The 15,784-nt window shown below is 40.7% G+C and overlaps 1 protein-coding gene across 1 annotated transcript; it reads left to right on the top strand.

Moving 5' to 3' along the window:
- Window positions 1–1,771: 1,771 nt before the first annotated feature.
- LOC105905177 (ladderlectin-like) lies at window positions 1,772–4,080 on the top strand. Its single transcript, XM_031562941.2, has 8 exons — window positions 1,772–1,853; window positions 1,940–2,071; window positions 2,192–2,269; window positions 2,697–2,744; window positions 3,180–3,265; window positions 3,407–3,529; window positions 3,690–3,801; window positions 4,067–4,080. Exons 1-8 carry the CDS (start codon window positions 1,799–1,801, stop codon window positions 4,078–4,080), a joined length of 648 nt encoding a protein of 215 aa, XP_031418801.2. The 5' UTR covers window positions 1,772–1,798.
- The last annotated feature ends 11,704 nt before the right edge of the window (window positions 4,081–15,784 follow it).

Raw genomic sequence — 15,784 nt, 5'->3', positions numbered from 1 at the left:
GTAGTTCGGTCTCTGGTTTGTCTGGTAACTTGAACACGATTCTTAGTTTTTTTTTTGTTTTAGCATGGCCATCCAAAGCAGAAATCCCTTAATGCTTAACGAGAATCTTAACTGAGCATAGGGAACATGTAGCAGAAAGTGGATCGCCTGGGGTTGGTATTAGCCATTTGGAGTAATTTTCGTTTTTCATCCAGTCATTATTAAAACGTGTTACGTTTCATTTTCTTTTTAACTGGCCTGTCAGTCCCAGTAGTGCCATCCTCGTCCTCAGTCTCCCCTCCCATGTCAACGTTGTTTCTATTCAGAAGAACCTAGTTACAGTAACTTGCAGCAAGCGATTCAACTTCATCTCTCACACGCCCTCCGTTGAATTGCGAGATAGGCTATTCTACGTCACACCCCTAGTGGCCGTGCATTCTGCGCACGAGAGAGAGGGATTGAGCACAATGAGATACAACGCATATTTTCAGTGTATGGACGCGCAGAAAAAAATATTTTATGATCAGCAATGTTCATGTTGACAGATCTAGGGTGACCAGACGTCCTCTTTTCCCCGGACATGTCCTCTTTTCGAGACCTAAACAATGCGTCCGGCAGGGATTCCAAAAACGTCCGGGATTTTGCTTTGTCGGATATTTGTGTTGCTCTGGGTCTTTCACAAACTAGTTATTACGCCCTTACAAGTTTTGGAAATGGTATCTCCCTTACGTTTCACCTTCTTGCGCGAGCTCTGACTGTAGAGATAACATTGGTCGACCGATCTCAGTGTTGCCAGATACACGATAATTATCCTCCAAATACGACCATTTTGAGCCTTTGGTACGATACTTCGCCATTTCCAATCTGGCAACACTGAGCACCTTGCCGCCTCCACTAGTTGCATGGTTTACAGCACATGACATCTGCAGCCATGCCGAAACGTAAATGTAAGTTCACGGACGAACTAAAAAAAAAATACCCATGTTTTCGCCTCGGCCGTGATGCTTCGGAAGCTGAGTGCATGACATGCAGAGCAGGCACTTACGTGTCGGTGGCAAATAAAGGTGGCAGCGATTTGGAAGCTCACGTGCACTCTGCAAAACACAAAACTGCAGCAAGAGGAGAGAGCTCATCGAGTAAAGTGACAGACTTTTTTGTGAGTAAAACAGACACTTCTGTTACGGCAGCAGAGGGTACCCTTGCTTTTCATACAATAAAGCATCACAACAGCTACAGATCAATGGACTGCACATCTGGTTTGCTAAGAAAGATTTTCCCAGATTCGGTGACAGCTCAAAAAATCTCAAGTGCTGAAGGGGATTCTGTGCACCCAGTAGGCTACAATTTCAAACACATGACCTGCAAGGACTTTCATACCTATTTGATAGGTAATCTACCACTCATGGGAAAGATTCAGTCTTCAGAGAAATATGCCCAACCACATGAGGACTGAAAAGTGTCTTAATTTTCTTATTTCAATATGTGGCCATATAAAGAATTTATTATTTATTATTTAGAATGTTGTATTTGTTATTATTATTGCTTTAATATATGAGGACTGAAAAGTGTCTTCATTTTCTTATTTTAATATGTGGCTATATAAAGTATTTATTATTTAGAATTTTTTATTTGTTATCATTATTGCTTCAATATATGGACAAGACACATTAAAGAAGCGCTGGACTAAATGCCACAAAAAAGATTTGTTTTACATTTGCACTTTGCAGTTTTGTTAAAGTTCAATAAATAGATGTACATATAGTAATTTGTGTCATTCCGTGGAGTTATCCCTTCCGTTGTTGTTTATGGATTGGTAAACATGGCTTCTTTTGCAAAGGTAGCTGTGTGTTTCCTCATTGCTTGTGTCTGTAATGGTAAGTTTTCTCCTCGTTTCTGTTAGTTGCATTTTGTCTTAAAAATTTGTCTGAAATAGTCACTCGTTTTGTTTTCTTTTAAACAGCATTCTGTTTTCAGAAGAGAGATGTGAACTTTAAGGCCTCTGCAGTTGACCGCCAAGGTGATAATGTGGTTGTTGTCACCACAACACCCGATCCCCACAACCAGACAACTTCTGCACAAACTGAAGTTACTGGTAGGGTGTTTCTTTTTAGTTTTTGTGTGTGTGGTTTTCTGCCAGTTTGTTTTTTGTATAAAATGTGTAAGTCTGTCCCTTGGCTTCTCTCTGGCCCCATCACTCATGTGGAATCCCAAGATGGCGCAAGTGAAGATGCTGTGGTTTCCACCCTAACACCAAATCCCCCAAACCAAACTACATCTGCTGGAGCTACTGGTAAGGGGCATAGCTACATTTCTGATTTTCAGACCTTTTAAATGGCTGCCAGCCCAACTCCTGAAGTCCAGACTGAATCTGCCCAAACTGGAACTACTGGTTGAAAATGAGTTCACAAGGATTCTGATGCAGAGCAAGGGTCTAGGAACTTTGAGTGTTGTGGTTTGGCATGGTCACTCGTTAATGTTTAAAAATGTAGCCTGGCAGGTCTCCAACAAATCTAGACCTGTAGTCACAAATGTCTGTTTGGTTGAAGTTAATGGATGTTCTTCTTTTTGGTTGTAGAGGATGTTGTGAAAGTGAATAGGCTAAGAATGCATGAATATAAGGCAACAGTCAACATGCTTTGAGAAGTATTTTATCATGAAAAAAAAAGTGTCACACTGACCATGGTGTCTCTCTCTCTCTCTCTCTCTCCATCCTTCAGAGGCCACGACTGATGGTGAAACTGAGGAGCAGCTGTCTGATTCTTCAGGTGGGTTGGCCTAAAATCACCTGCTGCCTGGATCAAAACTTTGTTACATATAGTATCGTAAGGTCTGTTGGAGTTATTGTGATGACACTTCCAGAAGGCTCAACTGTGATGTCTGGCATCCCAGACCCACCCCCTCCATATTCATGATGGGTTAGAACACCTGCCACTTCCAGAGACAACAACAGATACACCAAGATTATCTCTGTTTTAGTTCAGGTTCATTCACGACCCCAAGTAGTCTACTAGCGTCTCAGCAACAACCACTGGCTCGCCCCTTTCAGCAGCCTCAGACAGCTCCTTTGAGTGACCATCCTCGTGTGCTTACCAACCTTGTTGCCCCGCTTCCTCTACCAGTTCAGCATACTTTATCTTCTCTACTTTAGCGAGAATATACTATCATTGGATCTGGCTTACTTTTCTGTTTTCTGCTGAAAGAGGCCCCATGTGAACAGGGATGGACCCGTCATGCACATCGTTGCTTTAGGTTTTTCTCCACCAGCCTACCTTGGTCTGAGGCAGAGGTGAGTGCCAACTTGATGAGCATGAATGAACATTGTGTGGATTGATTTAACAATCTGCCACATCTCTTCATTTCAGTTCAATTTAATGAAATGTTTCTTTTGCCTTTCTGATCATGATCTTAATTCTCTGTTTACCTTCAGGGGTACTGTGTGAAAAACGGAGGGAATCTTGCATCCATCCACAACATTAAGGAAGCACGTCTTGTGGGGGAGTTGTCAGGGAACCGTGACGGGGCTTGGATTGGGGGCGGGGGATCCTCTGAGGTAACTTATTGCAGTCTGTCTGATGTCATGTACAGTAGATGGTGGATTGTTGTCTACCGACTTATACAGTGTCTTTTAAAAATCTCTGATTGAAAGGGTAAACACGTAGTTAATGTGGGTTTTTGAGGTAAAGATTAACGTGCTTTTGTTCTGTATGCAGGGTTTTGTATGGTACTGGACTGATGGAAGTGCATTTGACTATTCCAATTGGCATGCATGGGAGCCCAATAACCATGGTGGAAATGAACACTGCATTAACACCAACTACAATGGTACTTCAACGCACTTGTCACCATTATCAGCTCAGAATATAGTCTGTTTATCCATTTTCGGGACTCCATCTCCAATCATCTCTCAAAAGCATTAACCTTTCAGTGTTCTATCTAGGCCTGTATACATTGTGGTTTGTACAACGTAGCCATACTATGCTCTTCGCTATGCATTAGGAATTACTAAAAATACTCTGGCAAAATGGCTACCACTTGTCAAAGACTTTACTTTTTTTTCTGTAATCTAACGTGTTGATGTGGTTTACAGTTTGGAATCTGTGATCTGTGTTTGACTGAACTATTGTCTTCTCCTCCAGCTCCTCCAGGTGGCGTTTGGAATGATTCTCCCTGCCACAGTCGTTTCTCGTTTGTGTGTGCCAAGTAGTAAAGCATCTCGTGTGGAGTTTACAGACTTTCACTGTCACATAACTAATCAATAAACGCATCATTAAAAAGCAACCTCTGGATTTAGGTGTTTTTCCATATGTAACAGTGAAGATTTGGTTTCTTCCACTTGCATCCTTTTTGTGCTACTTTATCATACTGAGCATGTGCATATGTCATGCTGTTGGGGAAATAGTGACCTCTAGGGGATATGCATGTTGAACTGAGTGGCTCTCCTCAGAGTTCGGAGGATTACAGAGTCTAGCTGACATAGGCCAGAGTGCTTTGCCGCCTTTTTCGGCCGTGAGCTCCAGGACAGACAGCGTGATGCTGCCCTTGCCCGTGTCATTTTCATGTTGGGCGGAAACGACGGCCTTCCAGGCGTGAGCGGGCACAGGAGAACTGGAGCACACTGAAACCTTTTTTTTTTTAAACACTTTACTTATTGTGATTTTTTTATTTTTTTTTTTACCACTTTACAGACAATACATTTTAGAAGTTATATGATATAAAATTATATTACAACAATTGGCACCTCAAATGACAGACATACCTAAGGGAACAAGAAAGAAAAAAAGACAAAACTAAACAGCATCCCAGTATTTCATTTATTATTTATTATTATTATTTATGTTCATATATATTTCATATATTATTATATACCATTTATTATTATATATTTATAACCCTATATTTCAGTATATGAGTAGGACAGATCAATAGTGACAAGATATACTACAGTGACAAGATATAATACAATATATATTTACAGTTCTAGGCCAGGTAACATATTTACATGTTGTATAAAAGGATCCCATGTTTTATGAAATTTCTTCATTGAGCCATTCAGTGTACATCTTATTTTTTCTAGTTTTATGTTTTGCATCATGTCTCTTATCCATTGACTGTGTTGGAGGCTTTGGATCTTTCCATTTAAAAAGAATGTCACGCTTAGCCAATAATGAGGAGAAAGCAATGACCCGTTGTAGGTTTGCTGGTGGATTGGATTCTTCTGAACACGGTGTGATACCAAAGATGGCAGTTGCAGATGATGGCTGAATATGATAGTTATATATTTGGGAAATTGTTTTGAAATAGGAATCCCAGAACTCAGTAAGTTCGGGGCAAGACCATAACATATAGCCGTTGGTCGTAGGGGCCTGTTTGCATCGGTCACACACAGGGTTTATATCTGGAAATATTCTTGCAAGTCTAACTTTTGAATAGTGTAGACGGTGCAAGACTTTAAACTGTATTTAGGCATGTCTTGAGCAAATAGACGAGGCATGTACCCTAAAAAGAGCCATCTCCCATTCTACATCAGAAAGTGTTACCCCAATATCATTTACCCATTCCTCCCTTATATGAGATACAGAGGGACTCAGTATGTTCATGATCTCTGCATAAATCATTGATACTCTACCTCTTTTTAACAAATTAACCTTTAACAAAGAGTCCAAGCAGGATAAGGGAGGGAGGTTTGGAAAGTTAGGAAATTTCTTACGCACAAAATCTCTGATTTGTAAGTAGCGAAAGAAGTGAGCATTTGTCAGTTCATATTTTGCGGACAGCTGTTCAAAGCTGGCAAAAGTGTTTTCAAAATATAGGTCCCTTATGCTATGTATACCTTTATCACGCCAGATCTTGAAGCCATTGTCTAACAGAGATGGCTGGAAAAGATGATTATTTGTTATTGCAGAGTAGATAGAGATGTTTTGGATGCCTAAGCATTTTTTGAATTGTTTGAGGATGCGCAAAGACTGATTTACAATTACATTTCCATTCACATTATTCACTATTGTTGGTAAAGATGCACAGAGTAAAGCATGAAGTGAGTGTGGCCTACTTGTAGCAAGTTCAATTTGAAGCCACGCAGGGGCTGTGTCATCCCACTCCTTTAGCCATAGAGAGATAGCATTTAAATTAGCAGCCCAGTAATATGAACGGAGATTTGGCAGGGACAATCCACCACAGGCTTTAGGTCTCTCCATAAATTATTTTCTTATACGTGCAGCTTTACTATTCCAAATAAAAGAAGATACTGACTGGCTGAAGGCTTTGAAAAATGACATTGGTATGAATATAGGTATAGCTTGAAATAAATAAAGATATTTTGGTACTACATTCATCTTTATAGAATTTACTCTCCCAATAAGGGATAATGGTAGAATGGACCACCGCTGAATATCTTCTTTGGTCTGTTCCAGAAGAGAAGCAAAGTTGTTTTTAAATAAGTGATGATAGGACTTGGTAACTTTTACACCTAGGTATGTAAATGAGTTAGCTGAGAGCTTAAAGGGTAAGTTGGGATATAGTTCAGCAGTTTTATTAATAGGAAAATATTCACTTTTGTTATAATTAAGCTTGTACCCTGATATTTTTCCAAAATGTTCAAGAACATCAAGGACTTCAGGTACACTGGTAACTGGGTTGGTGACATATAATAATAAATCATCAGCATATAGTGAGACAGTATGTGTTAGGCCCCCACGCACAATACCCTCTATTTTACCATTGTTTCTTAATGCAATTGAAAGTGGCTCTATAGCTAGAACAAAAAGTAGTGGACTTAAGGGGTCACCTTGTTTGGTCCCTTTATGTAGACCAAAGTAATCAGAGGAGATAGAATTGGTCAAAACTGAAGCAGTAGGGTCAGTGTATATTAATTTGATTAGCTTAATGAAATTTTGGCCAAACCCAAATCTATGTAGTGTATAAAAGAGATAGTCCCACTCGACCCTATCAAATGCCTTTTCGGCGTCAAGAGATACGACTGCTTCAGGGACTATTTTATCAGACTTGGTATAAATGATGTTAAACAGGCGTCTCAAATTAAAATAAGACTGCCTGTCTTGAACAAATCCAGTCTGATCATATGAGACCAAATCCGGTAGGACTGACTCAAGACGGAGGGCAATTACTTTGGAAAACACTTTACCATCACAGTTTGTCAAACTGATGGGTCTATAAGATGAGCAGTCAAGTGAATCTTTGTTTTTCTTAAGTAGTAGTGTAATGGATGCTTGTCGGAGTGTGGGTGGGAGGACTTTGGTTTTCAATGCTTCCTCATACACTGAAAGAAGGAGAGGTGCTAGTTGATCCTGGAATTTTTTATAGAATTCCGTACAAAACCCGTCTGGGCCAGAAGCCTTCCCACTTTGTAAAGACATTATTGCAGTGATGATTTCTTTCTGTGTGAGGGGCTGATCTAAGTTTGCCTTATAGTCGGGATCAACTGTGGGTGTGTTTAAATTGGAGAAAAAGGCATCAAATTGGTGTTGATCTGGTTTTAAATCTGATGAATATAGTTTTGAGTAAAACTCTTTAAATTGGTTGTTTATAGCTTGGTGGTCTTCGCTTAGTAAACCATCAGACAGTCTAATTTGTGGTATGATATGAGATGCTGCTTTCTGACGAAGCTGGCTGGCCAGTAGTTTAGAAGGTTTATCCCCCCCTTCATAAAATCGACTACGGGACTTGAATATCAGCCTTTCTGCCTCATTGGTAGATAGAAGATCCGCTTCAGTTTGTAAGCTGATTCTTGTTTTGACCAAGTCAGGGGTGGGGGACGTTGATATGAGGTTCTCCAAAGTCTTAATTCAGGAGGATACATCTATAATAGTATTATGGTGTTTTTTTCTAGTGCGTGCATTGTGAGAAATTATCTGTCCTCTAAGATATGCCTTAAGTGCTTCCCACAGAGTTGAGGCTGATATGTCATCTGTTCTGTTGGTTTCCAGGTAGAAATCTATTTGTTCCGAGACAAACTCAACAAAGTCAGACCGCCATGACCGCCTGGACCGCCTGACCGCCTGGACCTCTGAGATAGAAGTTTTATTGTCATACCTACAGGGGCATGATCAGAGATCATAATTCAGTGATATTTGCATTCGGTGATAACATTTAGAAGAAAAGGATCAACTAGAAAAAAGTCTATTCTTGAAAATGATTTGTGTACACTGGAAAAGAAAGAATATTCCTTTTAGAGGGATTTTTAAATCTCCATGGGTCGATCAGTTTATGTGAATCTATGAATGCTTGCACTGTTTGAGCTGATTTAGTTGGTTTTGACATAGAGTGAGACGAACGATCCCATGTTGGGTCCATTACTAGATTGTAATCACCAGACAAAATAAGATGATGACTGTCAAGATTAGGGATAGAGCTAAACATCCTCTCAAAAAAACAATGTTCATCAAAATTAGGAGCATATATACAAACGAATATGAGGGGGATCTGAAATAGCTTTCCCACAACCATTACATATCTCCCATTTGGATTAGAGATGGTGCTTGTTGCATCAAATTGAATATTCTTATGAATAAGTATGGCTGTTCCTCTACTTTTGCCATCAAATTTTGAATGAAACATTTGTCCCACCCAGTCTCTATGAATCCTAATATGATCCCTGTTGCGTAGATGAGTTTCCTGTAGCATTGCTATGCCTACCTCAAGATGTTGCAAGTGTGAGAGAACCTTCTTCCTTTTAACATTGTGATTAAGACCCTTTACATTCCAACTTATAATGTTTACATCCCTGTTGCCTAGAATTGCATTGGAAGTATTATGTGTCATTGCAAGTAAACTTATCAAATATACCTGTGTCTATCCTACTTGAATGGTATAAGATATTGGATGCACAAAAAACAAAAAAGACATATATACACACACAATTACACTTAACACATAGTAAACAGAGCCCTAAAGCCTGACAATGGCATCCCCCCCTGAAACACATTAACTTTTCGCAAACTCTCATTTGCAACTCTCCTGCTATTAAACAAGCAGTCTAAACTTTTAAACCTCTATGTTTGTAAAAAGTAGGTCATGCCCTCAGACATACTATGAACATGAAACTATACGGTGTAGGGGGAAAAGGACTGTCCATCATATATTGTATAGCTACATTAATGGCGGATAGGTCATTGAACGTATAGTTAGAAAAAAAAAGGATTCTAGTGGTTCTTTCCCCCTTATGCAATTGGTCAGATATAGTTCATAATCATTCTGGATTTGACTCGTCACCTTGATTATCCTCGTCCGGAGTGGAGCGTGAAGGAGATTGGCCAGCGATGTGATTGTTGATGTATGCAAGTGCCTCTACGGGGTCAGTGAACTTCATACGCTTCTTGTCGTGGATGAACTGCAGTGTGGCTGGAAAGTACATACCAAATTTGATGTGTGCAGCATGGAGCATCTGCTTGCAATCGGAGAAGGCTGCACGACGTTTGTTGATGTCCGGGCTGAAGTCGGGGAATAAATGAAATCTTGATCCATTGTAGGTAAGCGCACTTTTCTCTCGCGCAAGGCGCAGGATCAGCTCTTTGGTCTGGAAGTGATGTAGCTTTACGATGAATGGTCGGGGTTTGTCGCCATCTCGCGGTTTAGGAGCTAGGCTTCGATGAGCTCTATCCACAGGCAGTGACATTTGAAAGTTATCCTCTCCAAACAACTCCACAAGTAGATTAGCGATGAACTCCGTTGGCTTTGTTCCCTCTATGTTTTCCTTTATCCCGACGATTCTAATGTTCTGCCTTCTTGTGTAATTCTCTAGGTATGATACTTTCTCCCTTAGCTCGCAATTCTCCTTAGCTAAGGAAGTTTGTGATAGCTCCACACCGTCCAATCTTTTATCCAGTTCATTAAGTCCTTCCTCCACACTCTTAATTCTCTGGCCAAGTGCATTAAGCGTTGTGTGTAAAGAAGCAATAGACGCCCGGTTTTCTTCTCGAAATGAGTTGATGGAAGCTTCGATAACACCAACAGCTTTTGCTAGCGCATCCATAGTTTTGGAATTAGCATCCTCCGAGTTTGTCGTGTTTCTCGAGGTTGACCGACTTTCTCTGGAGTCCTTAGGAGTCTTGTGCGACATTATATAGATATCAAACGTTTGGTGTACGAAATATTCGAGTCTAAGTATTTGTAAGGTTCACAAAATATTAATTACATTTAGGATTTTGCAGGAGCTGCGGAAGACACGTCTACTCTCTAGGCATGCTCAACAGCGCCCCCACACTGAAACTTTTAAAGCAGTGGGAGAAGTTGTCTTTAAAAGAAGAAATCTTATTCAGAGTGTCTGAAGATCTAGCTACTGGTAAGAGATTTCAGTACGTTGCGCCTCAGTCTCTACGGTCAGATGTCTTGCGAGGCTGCTATGAAGATGCTGGTCACCAGGGTCAGCTTCGAACAATGCACCTGGTCAAACAGATGTTTTACTGGGCAAACATGGAGCGTGATGTGGCCCACCCATGTGAAGTGCTGCACCAGGTGTGTGTGATGAGCAAAACGCCAGAGCCTGACGGCCGAGCTCCTCTAGAGAACGTAAAGACAACTGCGCCCCTAGAACTTGTTTGCATCGTTTTTTGGACTGCAGAAGAGGCAAAGCGCAGGGCAATGAACGTTTTCGTGGTGACCGACCACTACACAAAGCTGTCCCACGAATTCTGCTGCTCAGACCAGACGGCGAATGTTGCTCAGAAGTTATAGGACTTTTTTTTTTTTTTTTTTGCTTCTACAGCTTTCCTGAGCGCATTCACTCTGACCAGGGTCGAAACAACCGGCTTTGCCCCATTCTACCTCGTCTTTGGCCGCGTCCCACGGCTTCCTGTGGATGTGATGTTCAAGTCTGTGCTGAGGAAAGATGGTGATGCCCCTTACCCAAAGTTTGTTGACTCACTCCAGAAGGATCTCCGTGAGGCAATGCTTCTCGTTGAAAAGAATACAAGCAGAGAGCAGACACCAAGCCCGAGTCTACAACCGGCAAGTGAAGGGTGGCCAGATTGTGTGCGGCGACAGAGTGCGCTTGCTAACAAGGGCGAGAGAGGCCGGAAGAAGTTGGCGGACAAATGGGAGAAACTGTCCCTATGTGATGAATGGTCTGGAAGATATTAAAGCTTGGAAATGGATGAAAACCCATTTTTGGCATGCTATAGCAAAAAAATGACAGCATTTATCAACATGAAACTAATTGTTTTGGAAAGATTAGATATTTGTTCTTAACATATCAAACATTTGTGTTTATTTTTAAAAAATATGGGATTTTTGTACACGCCCAGCATTCAATGGCCTATGGAAGCATATTCAAATGGTAACAAAAGGTACGTTTATGACACCGAGCTTAAACTGCACAAAATGCTTTGATTAATGTTTAATAGTATCTGTAGTAAATATTATTCCAGTGTCTGGAATAGCTGGATTTTGTGTCAACTATGAGGTGGAAGAAGAGGTTTCAAAGGGCTTCCAGATCAGTGACATGACACCTGGCAAATATGTAACCTGTGTTTATGATGGTCATTGGTGGGTTGGAAGTATCAGGGAGGCATCTGAAGCTCAGCATGATGTTCTTATACAAATCATGCATCCTCGCGGTCCAGCAAAAAGTTTATTCTGGCCCAGGAGAGAAGATTTGTGCTGGGTGCAGCATTTCTAAGATAGAAGTTCCTACCACTACAACTGGACGTACATATGCGCTTAAGGAGTGTGACATCAAAACAGCTATATCTTTTATGAAAGAGTTCAAATTATTTGCAATGTTTGGGCCAAAATGATGAACTTTAATTTGATGTTTCATAATGTTCAATTATGCAGGTCTCTCTGTTTTCTTCTCTCAGTTTTTTCAATACAATATACAGAGCATACATAGGAAGGTCTGTGTATAATATCAAGTCTCTAGCTTTAACATTGAGCTTTCCACTGGCCTTCAAAGACGCTGCAACAGAGCGTAGAGTAAAATTTTCGCGCAAATTAAAGCACCCCGAATACTCCGATATACCCAAGCCACACCCTTGGAAGTCCATATTCTTCAAGTAATGGTATCAGATTTTAAGCCTAGAAAGTTTGAAGGAGCTAGCTTAAATACATTTCTAGTTATAGCAATTTGAAAATGGCTCTTCAGAAAACGCTGCTTAAAAAGCGTCTGAAAATGCACGACATAGTTGCTAAAACTTCTTTTTGTGACAAAACTATTGGGAGTAGAGAGCTAATATTTGGGACTATAGAAACGCCACTGCGTGGATTACTTTCTAGTCAGAATGGTGGTTCATGGGACAAAACCAGTTGAAAACCCCAGATGTAAACGATTCAATGAAATAGATTTAGTTGTACTTCACATGTAAACCTCCACAGCATATTACTCAGTTTAATGTTTTAAGGGAATGTACTTCTGTGTTTATAGTGTCACTTAGAGTTTGTCAAAGAATTATTAATTGCCTAATTAAATAGCTATATTTTAAATTACAAATAATTAAAAAACGTTATTATACATTGGTATCTGAATTACAGATCTAGTTAAACATTGTGATTGTTTTTTCAATTCACTACTTTCTTTTGAAAACAAGTCTTTGTTTATTTTTGTAATGGAATATTAATGAAGACCGTGCATTCGAGACGCTTTCTGTAGTACAAACATGTGAACTTCAACCTCATGTTACCTACACAAGAGGAAATAAACATTTACAAATTTTTCTCGTCTTCAAAAAGTCATTTAGTCAGTATTTGACAGACTGGAGGGAAATGTGTTTGTATGTTGTATGTTTTGGAATATTGTGTGTGTCATTAAGCCGTGAGTTAATGAGATGTGTGAAGAGTGTGGGGTTGCAACCTGTTCAGATTATCCCGGACATTTATATCCTTTCCCGGGACACGAATTGTCCCGTTTTTTGTGAACTTGTACTTCTAATTTAGGATTTTGTAGTTTCAAATAAAACTTAATTTGGTTTGCCTCTACTTGTGTTCGTGTTTCCTCCTGGTGATGTTTGTGTAACGGGAGTTAGGGTCAGGGTCAGGGTGAGGCTCTCACTCTCTGTGTTGTGTTGTTTTGATGATAAATAACGTGACGCCACAACCAGTCCTGGGTCTCGTTGCATTTATTGCGCTCTCTTGATAAATAACATAAAAGCAAAAAGGAACTGGCATGGAACGAGCAAGCGGCGTCACAGCTGGTCTGTAGCGTGACGGTCACAAAAGAGCGTTAACTACGATACAACCCACGAACTGCAGCAGAAGCAGGGTATGGCTGCAACCGAGGCCGCGCGGTGACTAATTAGTAACATACAAACAGACACAATGTCAATAATCAAATAAATAAATTATGACAAGACTGTGGCATACCTAATGTATTACATAAAAACAAATAGGAAAGTAATTGGCAATGAGCGAGCTCCTGCCAAATAAAACAGGTTACCACATTTCAATAACAAATTTGCAAACGAGTTGCTTACTATACACAATATTAACAAAACTAGCTAATTGTTTTAGCTAAGTGTAGTAGATTTCTCCCATTGCACCTGCAGCAATGCTGTGGAAAAACTACAGTGTGGACAACCAAAATAAATAAACATACGCTAGTGGGTAGAGTTTGGCTGTCCAAATGCGTAGTTGAGGAGAAGTGGGGGTGAGGAGCAATGTTTCCACTTCCATCAGCAATTGGAACATGCTACAAGGGAGAGAGAACATTTTTGTTAGTAGACATTTATTTCAGAAACAGATAAGGAGATACCTAAGTAGATTTACAGTAGGCAATATGGCCATTTTATCAGTATTATTATAAGCATTAGCAATGTGATATGAGAGGAGAGGGAGGGAGAGAGAGAGCGAGAGAGAGAGGGAGAGGGGCTGCCTGGCTAGGTGTGAGGGAATATTATTTAATATATTATTTAGATTTTAGTCCAGTTTAGTTGATTAGGGGGGTATTACATGTGTTTAGATTTGTTTGGTTTATGTAATTTTGTCTTACACTAGCATCTGTTTACCTATCTACCAAGTGGTCCATGGAAAGCATCACAGGATTGAGAGAACTAAGAGGTGCGCCACCGGGTCTGGCAGGACAGCCTCCCTGCCGTCTCTGGCATTGTCTCTCTCACCCGCTCAGCCCCCAGGCCCGACTAAGCAGGACAGGGGCAGAGCGGGTGTGTATCTATTATTTTTTTTTTTTTAAAGTCCACCAATGGGTTTCTGATGTTCTTAATTGTCCCTTAAGGGTTGGCCTAGATTCTAGGTGTATGTTTCGGTTTTTTGACCTTTAAGTACACCTTTCTAAAGTGCCCTCAATGTAGGTTTTGGTTTAATTTTGTCTCACACTAGCATCTGTTTACCTATCTACCAAGTGGCCCTATGGAAAAGCATCACAGGAGTGAGGGATGAGAGGCGCGCCACCAAAATGGGCAGGGTAACCTCGATGCCGGGATTGGCCTTGTTATCTCTCCCCCCTGCTCAGCCCCTAGGCTTAGTTGACGCAATTACTTATGGCTATAGGATGCACTGAAGAGGAATGTCTTTAGTCTCAATTTGAATATCAGCAGTTTATATTCAGTTCATTTAAAAACAGTAATATTCAGTTCCATCACAGATGACTCAGGGGCTGTGAAACATAAAGGGCATATGATGGTGTCTTATGATGAGGCAGATTGGAGTAGAGCTGTGAGGAGACAGACCCAGAGAGAATGGACTACATGTGATAATCAGAGCTGAACCCTCCATGACAGTCAGGAGACTGAGAGTGACGAGAGACTCCAGTGAGAGTGATGATGAAATCAACCATGACTTTTGAGTGGCAGCTTACTTTACTTCTGGATGCAGTTTTGTGCTTCCATAGTCAGCAAGGATGATGGGTATTATGGGATGTATAAACTGAGTTTGGCCTGATCTAAAACAGAGAGAGATGTTTGTTTGTTTCAATTATTTGTGAAGATCATTGCATATCTGTGAATATTCTGCATATGTGTATCTTATGAAGGCTGTGCTGCCCTCTGGTGTTGTGAGTCTGCAGCCTCTCTGTCCCTGTAACCACAGTGTGTGTGTGTGTGTGTGTGTGTGTGTGTGTGTGTGTGTGTGTGTGTGTGTGTGTGTGTGTGTGTGTCTGTGACGTGTCAGTAGCTCACCATGGAAAGGACAGTGTGTGTGTGCGTGTGTTTGTGTCTGTGACGTGTCAGTAACTCACCATGGGAAGGACAGTGTGTGTGTGTGTGTGTGTGTGTGTGTGTGTGTGTGTGTGTGTGTGTGTGTGTGTGTGTGTGTAAAACGTGTCAGTAACTCACCATCTCAAGAGAACACACTTGAACCCACTGAGCTGGAGATGCACAGAGAAGCACAAAATCTGCATTAAATCGTACAACAATTCATCCTTAATCCAATACATTAAGATAATCATTTTTTTAATTTCCACTCATTGTACATGAAGTGGAATTACTGAGCTGTTAGTTGTTTGTGGACTATCTAGCCTTGAGCACCCAGCACAGGTAACAGAATAAACAAACGGAACCTAAACAAAAGCAAGGACCCAAACATACGAAGAGCACAAAGAACGTAACTATAATCCGACTCTGGGAGTCAAACAGGAGACGGTGCAATAGCTGGGAACGAGGACCCAACCAAACAAACCACGACGACGAACTGGTGGACTTGAGCTCGAAGCAACAGGTACCGTGAAATACGACGCATTTGTTTTTGCAATTGTTTTGCGTTCCCTTGCAAAACGTTTTAACTTTAACTCGAACTTTAACACATTCGTTATCATAGCGACTGGTGAGTTTAGAACTACACTTCCCACATTGCACCAGGCCAGCTTTATAGCCAGGACCTGGTCACGTGAATGAGTCATATGACA

The sequence above is a fragment of the Clupea harengus genome, chromosome 3, assembly GCF_900700415.2.
Source record: "Clupea harengus chromosome 3, Ch_v2.0.2, whole genome shotgun sequence".
Lineage (NCBI taxonomy): Eukaryota > Metazoa > Chordata > Actinopteri > Clupeiformes > Clupeidae > Clupea > Clupea harengus.
This window is presented reverse-complemented; position numbering and strand designations above follow the sequence as displayed.

What these genes read in the sequence shown, in the direction of transcription:
- LOC105905177 (XM_031562941.2), top strand. Translation starts at nt 1,799, where the DNA reads ATGGCTTCTTTTGCAAAGGTAGCTGTGTGTTTCCTCATTGCTTGTGTC. An exon ending in TGCACAAACTGAAGTTACTG is followed by an intron (nt 2,072 to 2,191) that starts GTAGGGTGTTTC and finishes TGGAATCCCAAG; the next exon opens with ATGGCGCAAGTGAAGATGCT. An exon ending in GGGGCGGGGGATCCTCTGAG is followed by an intron (nt 3,530 to 3,689) that starts GTAACTTATTGC and finishes TTCTGTATGCAG; the next exon opens with GGTTTTGTATGGTACTGGAC.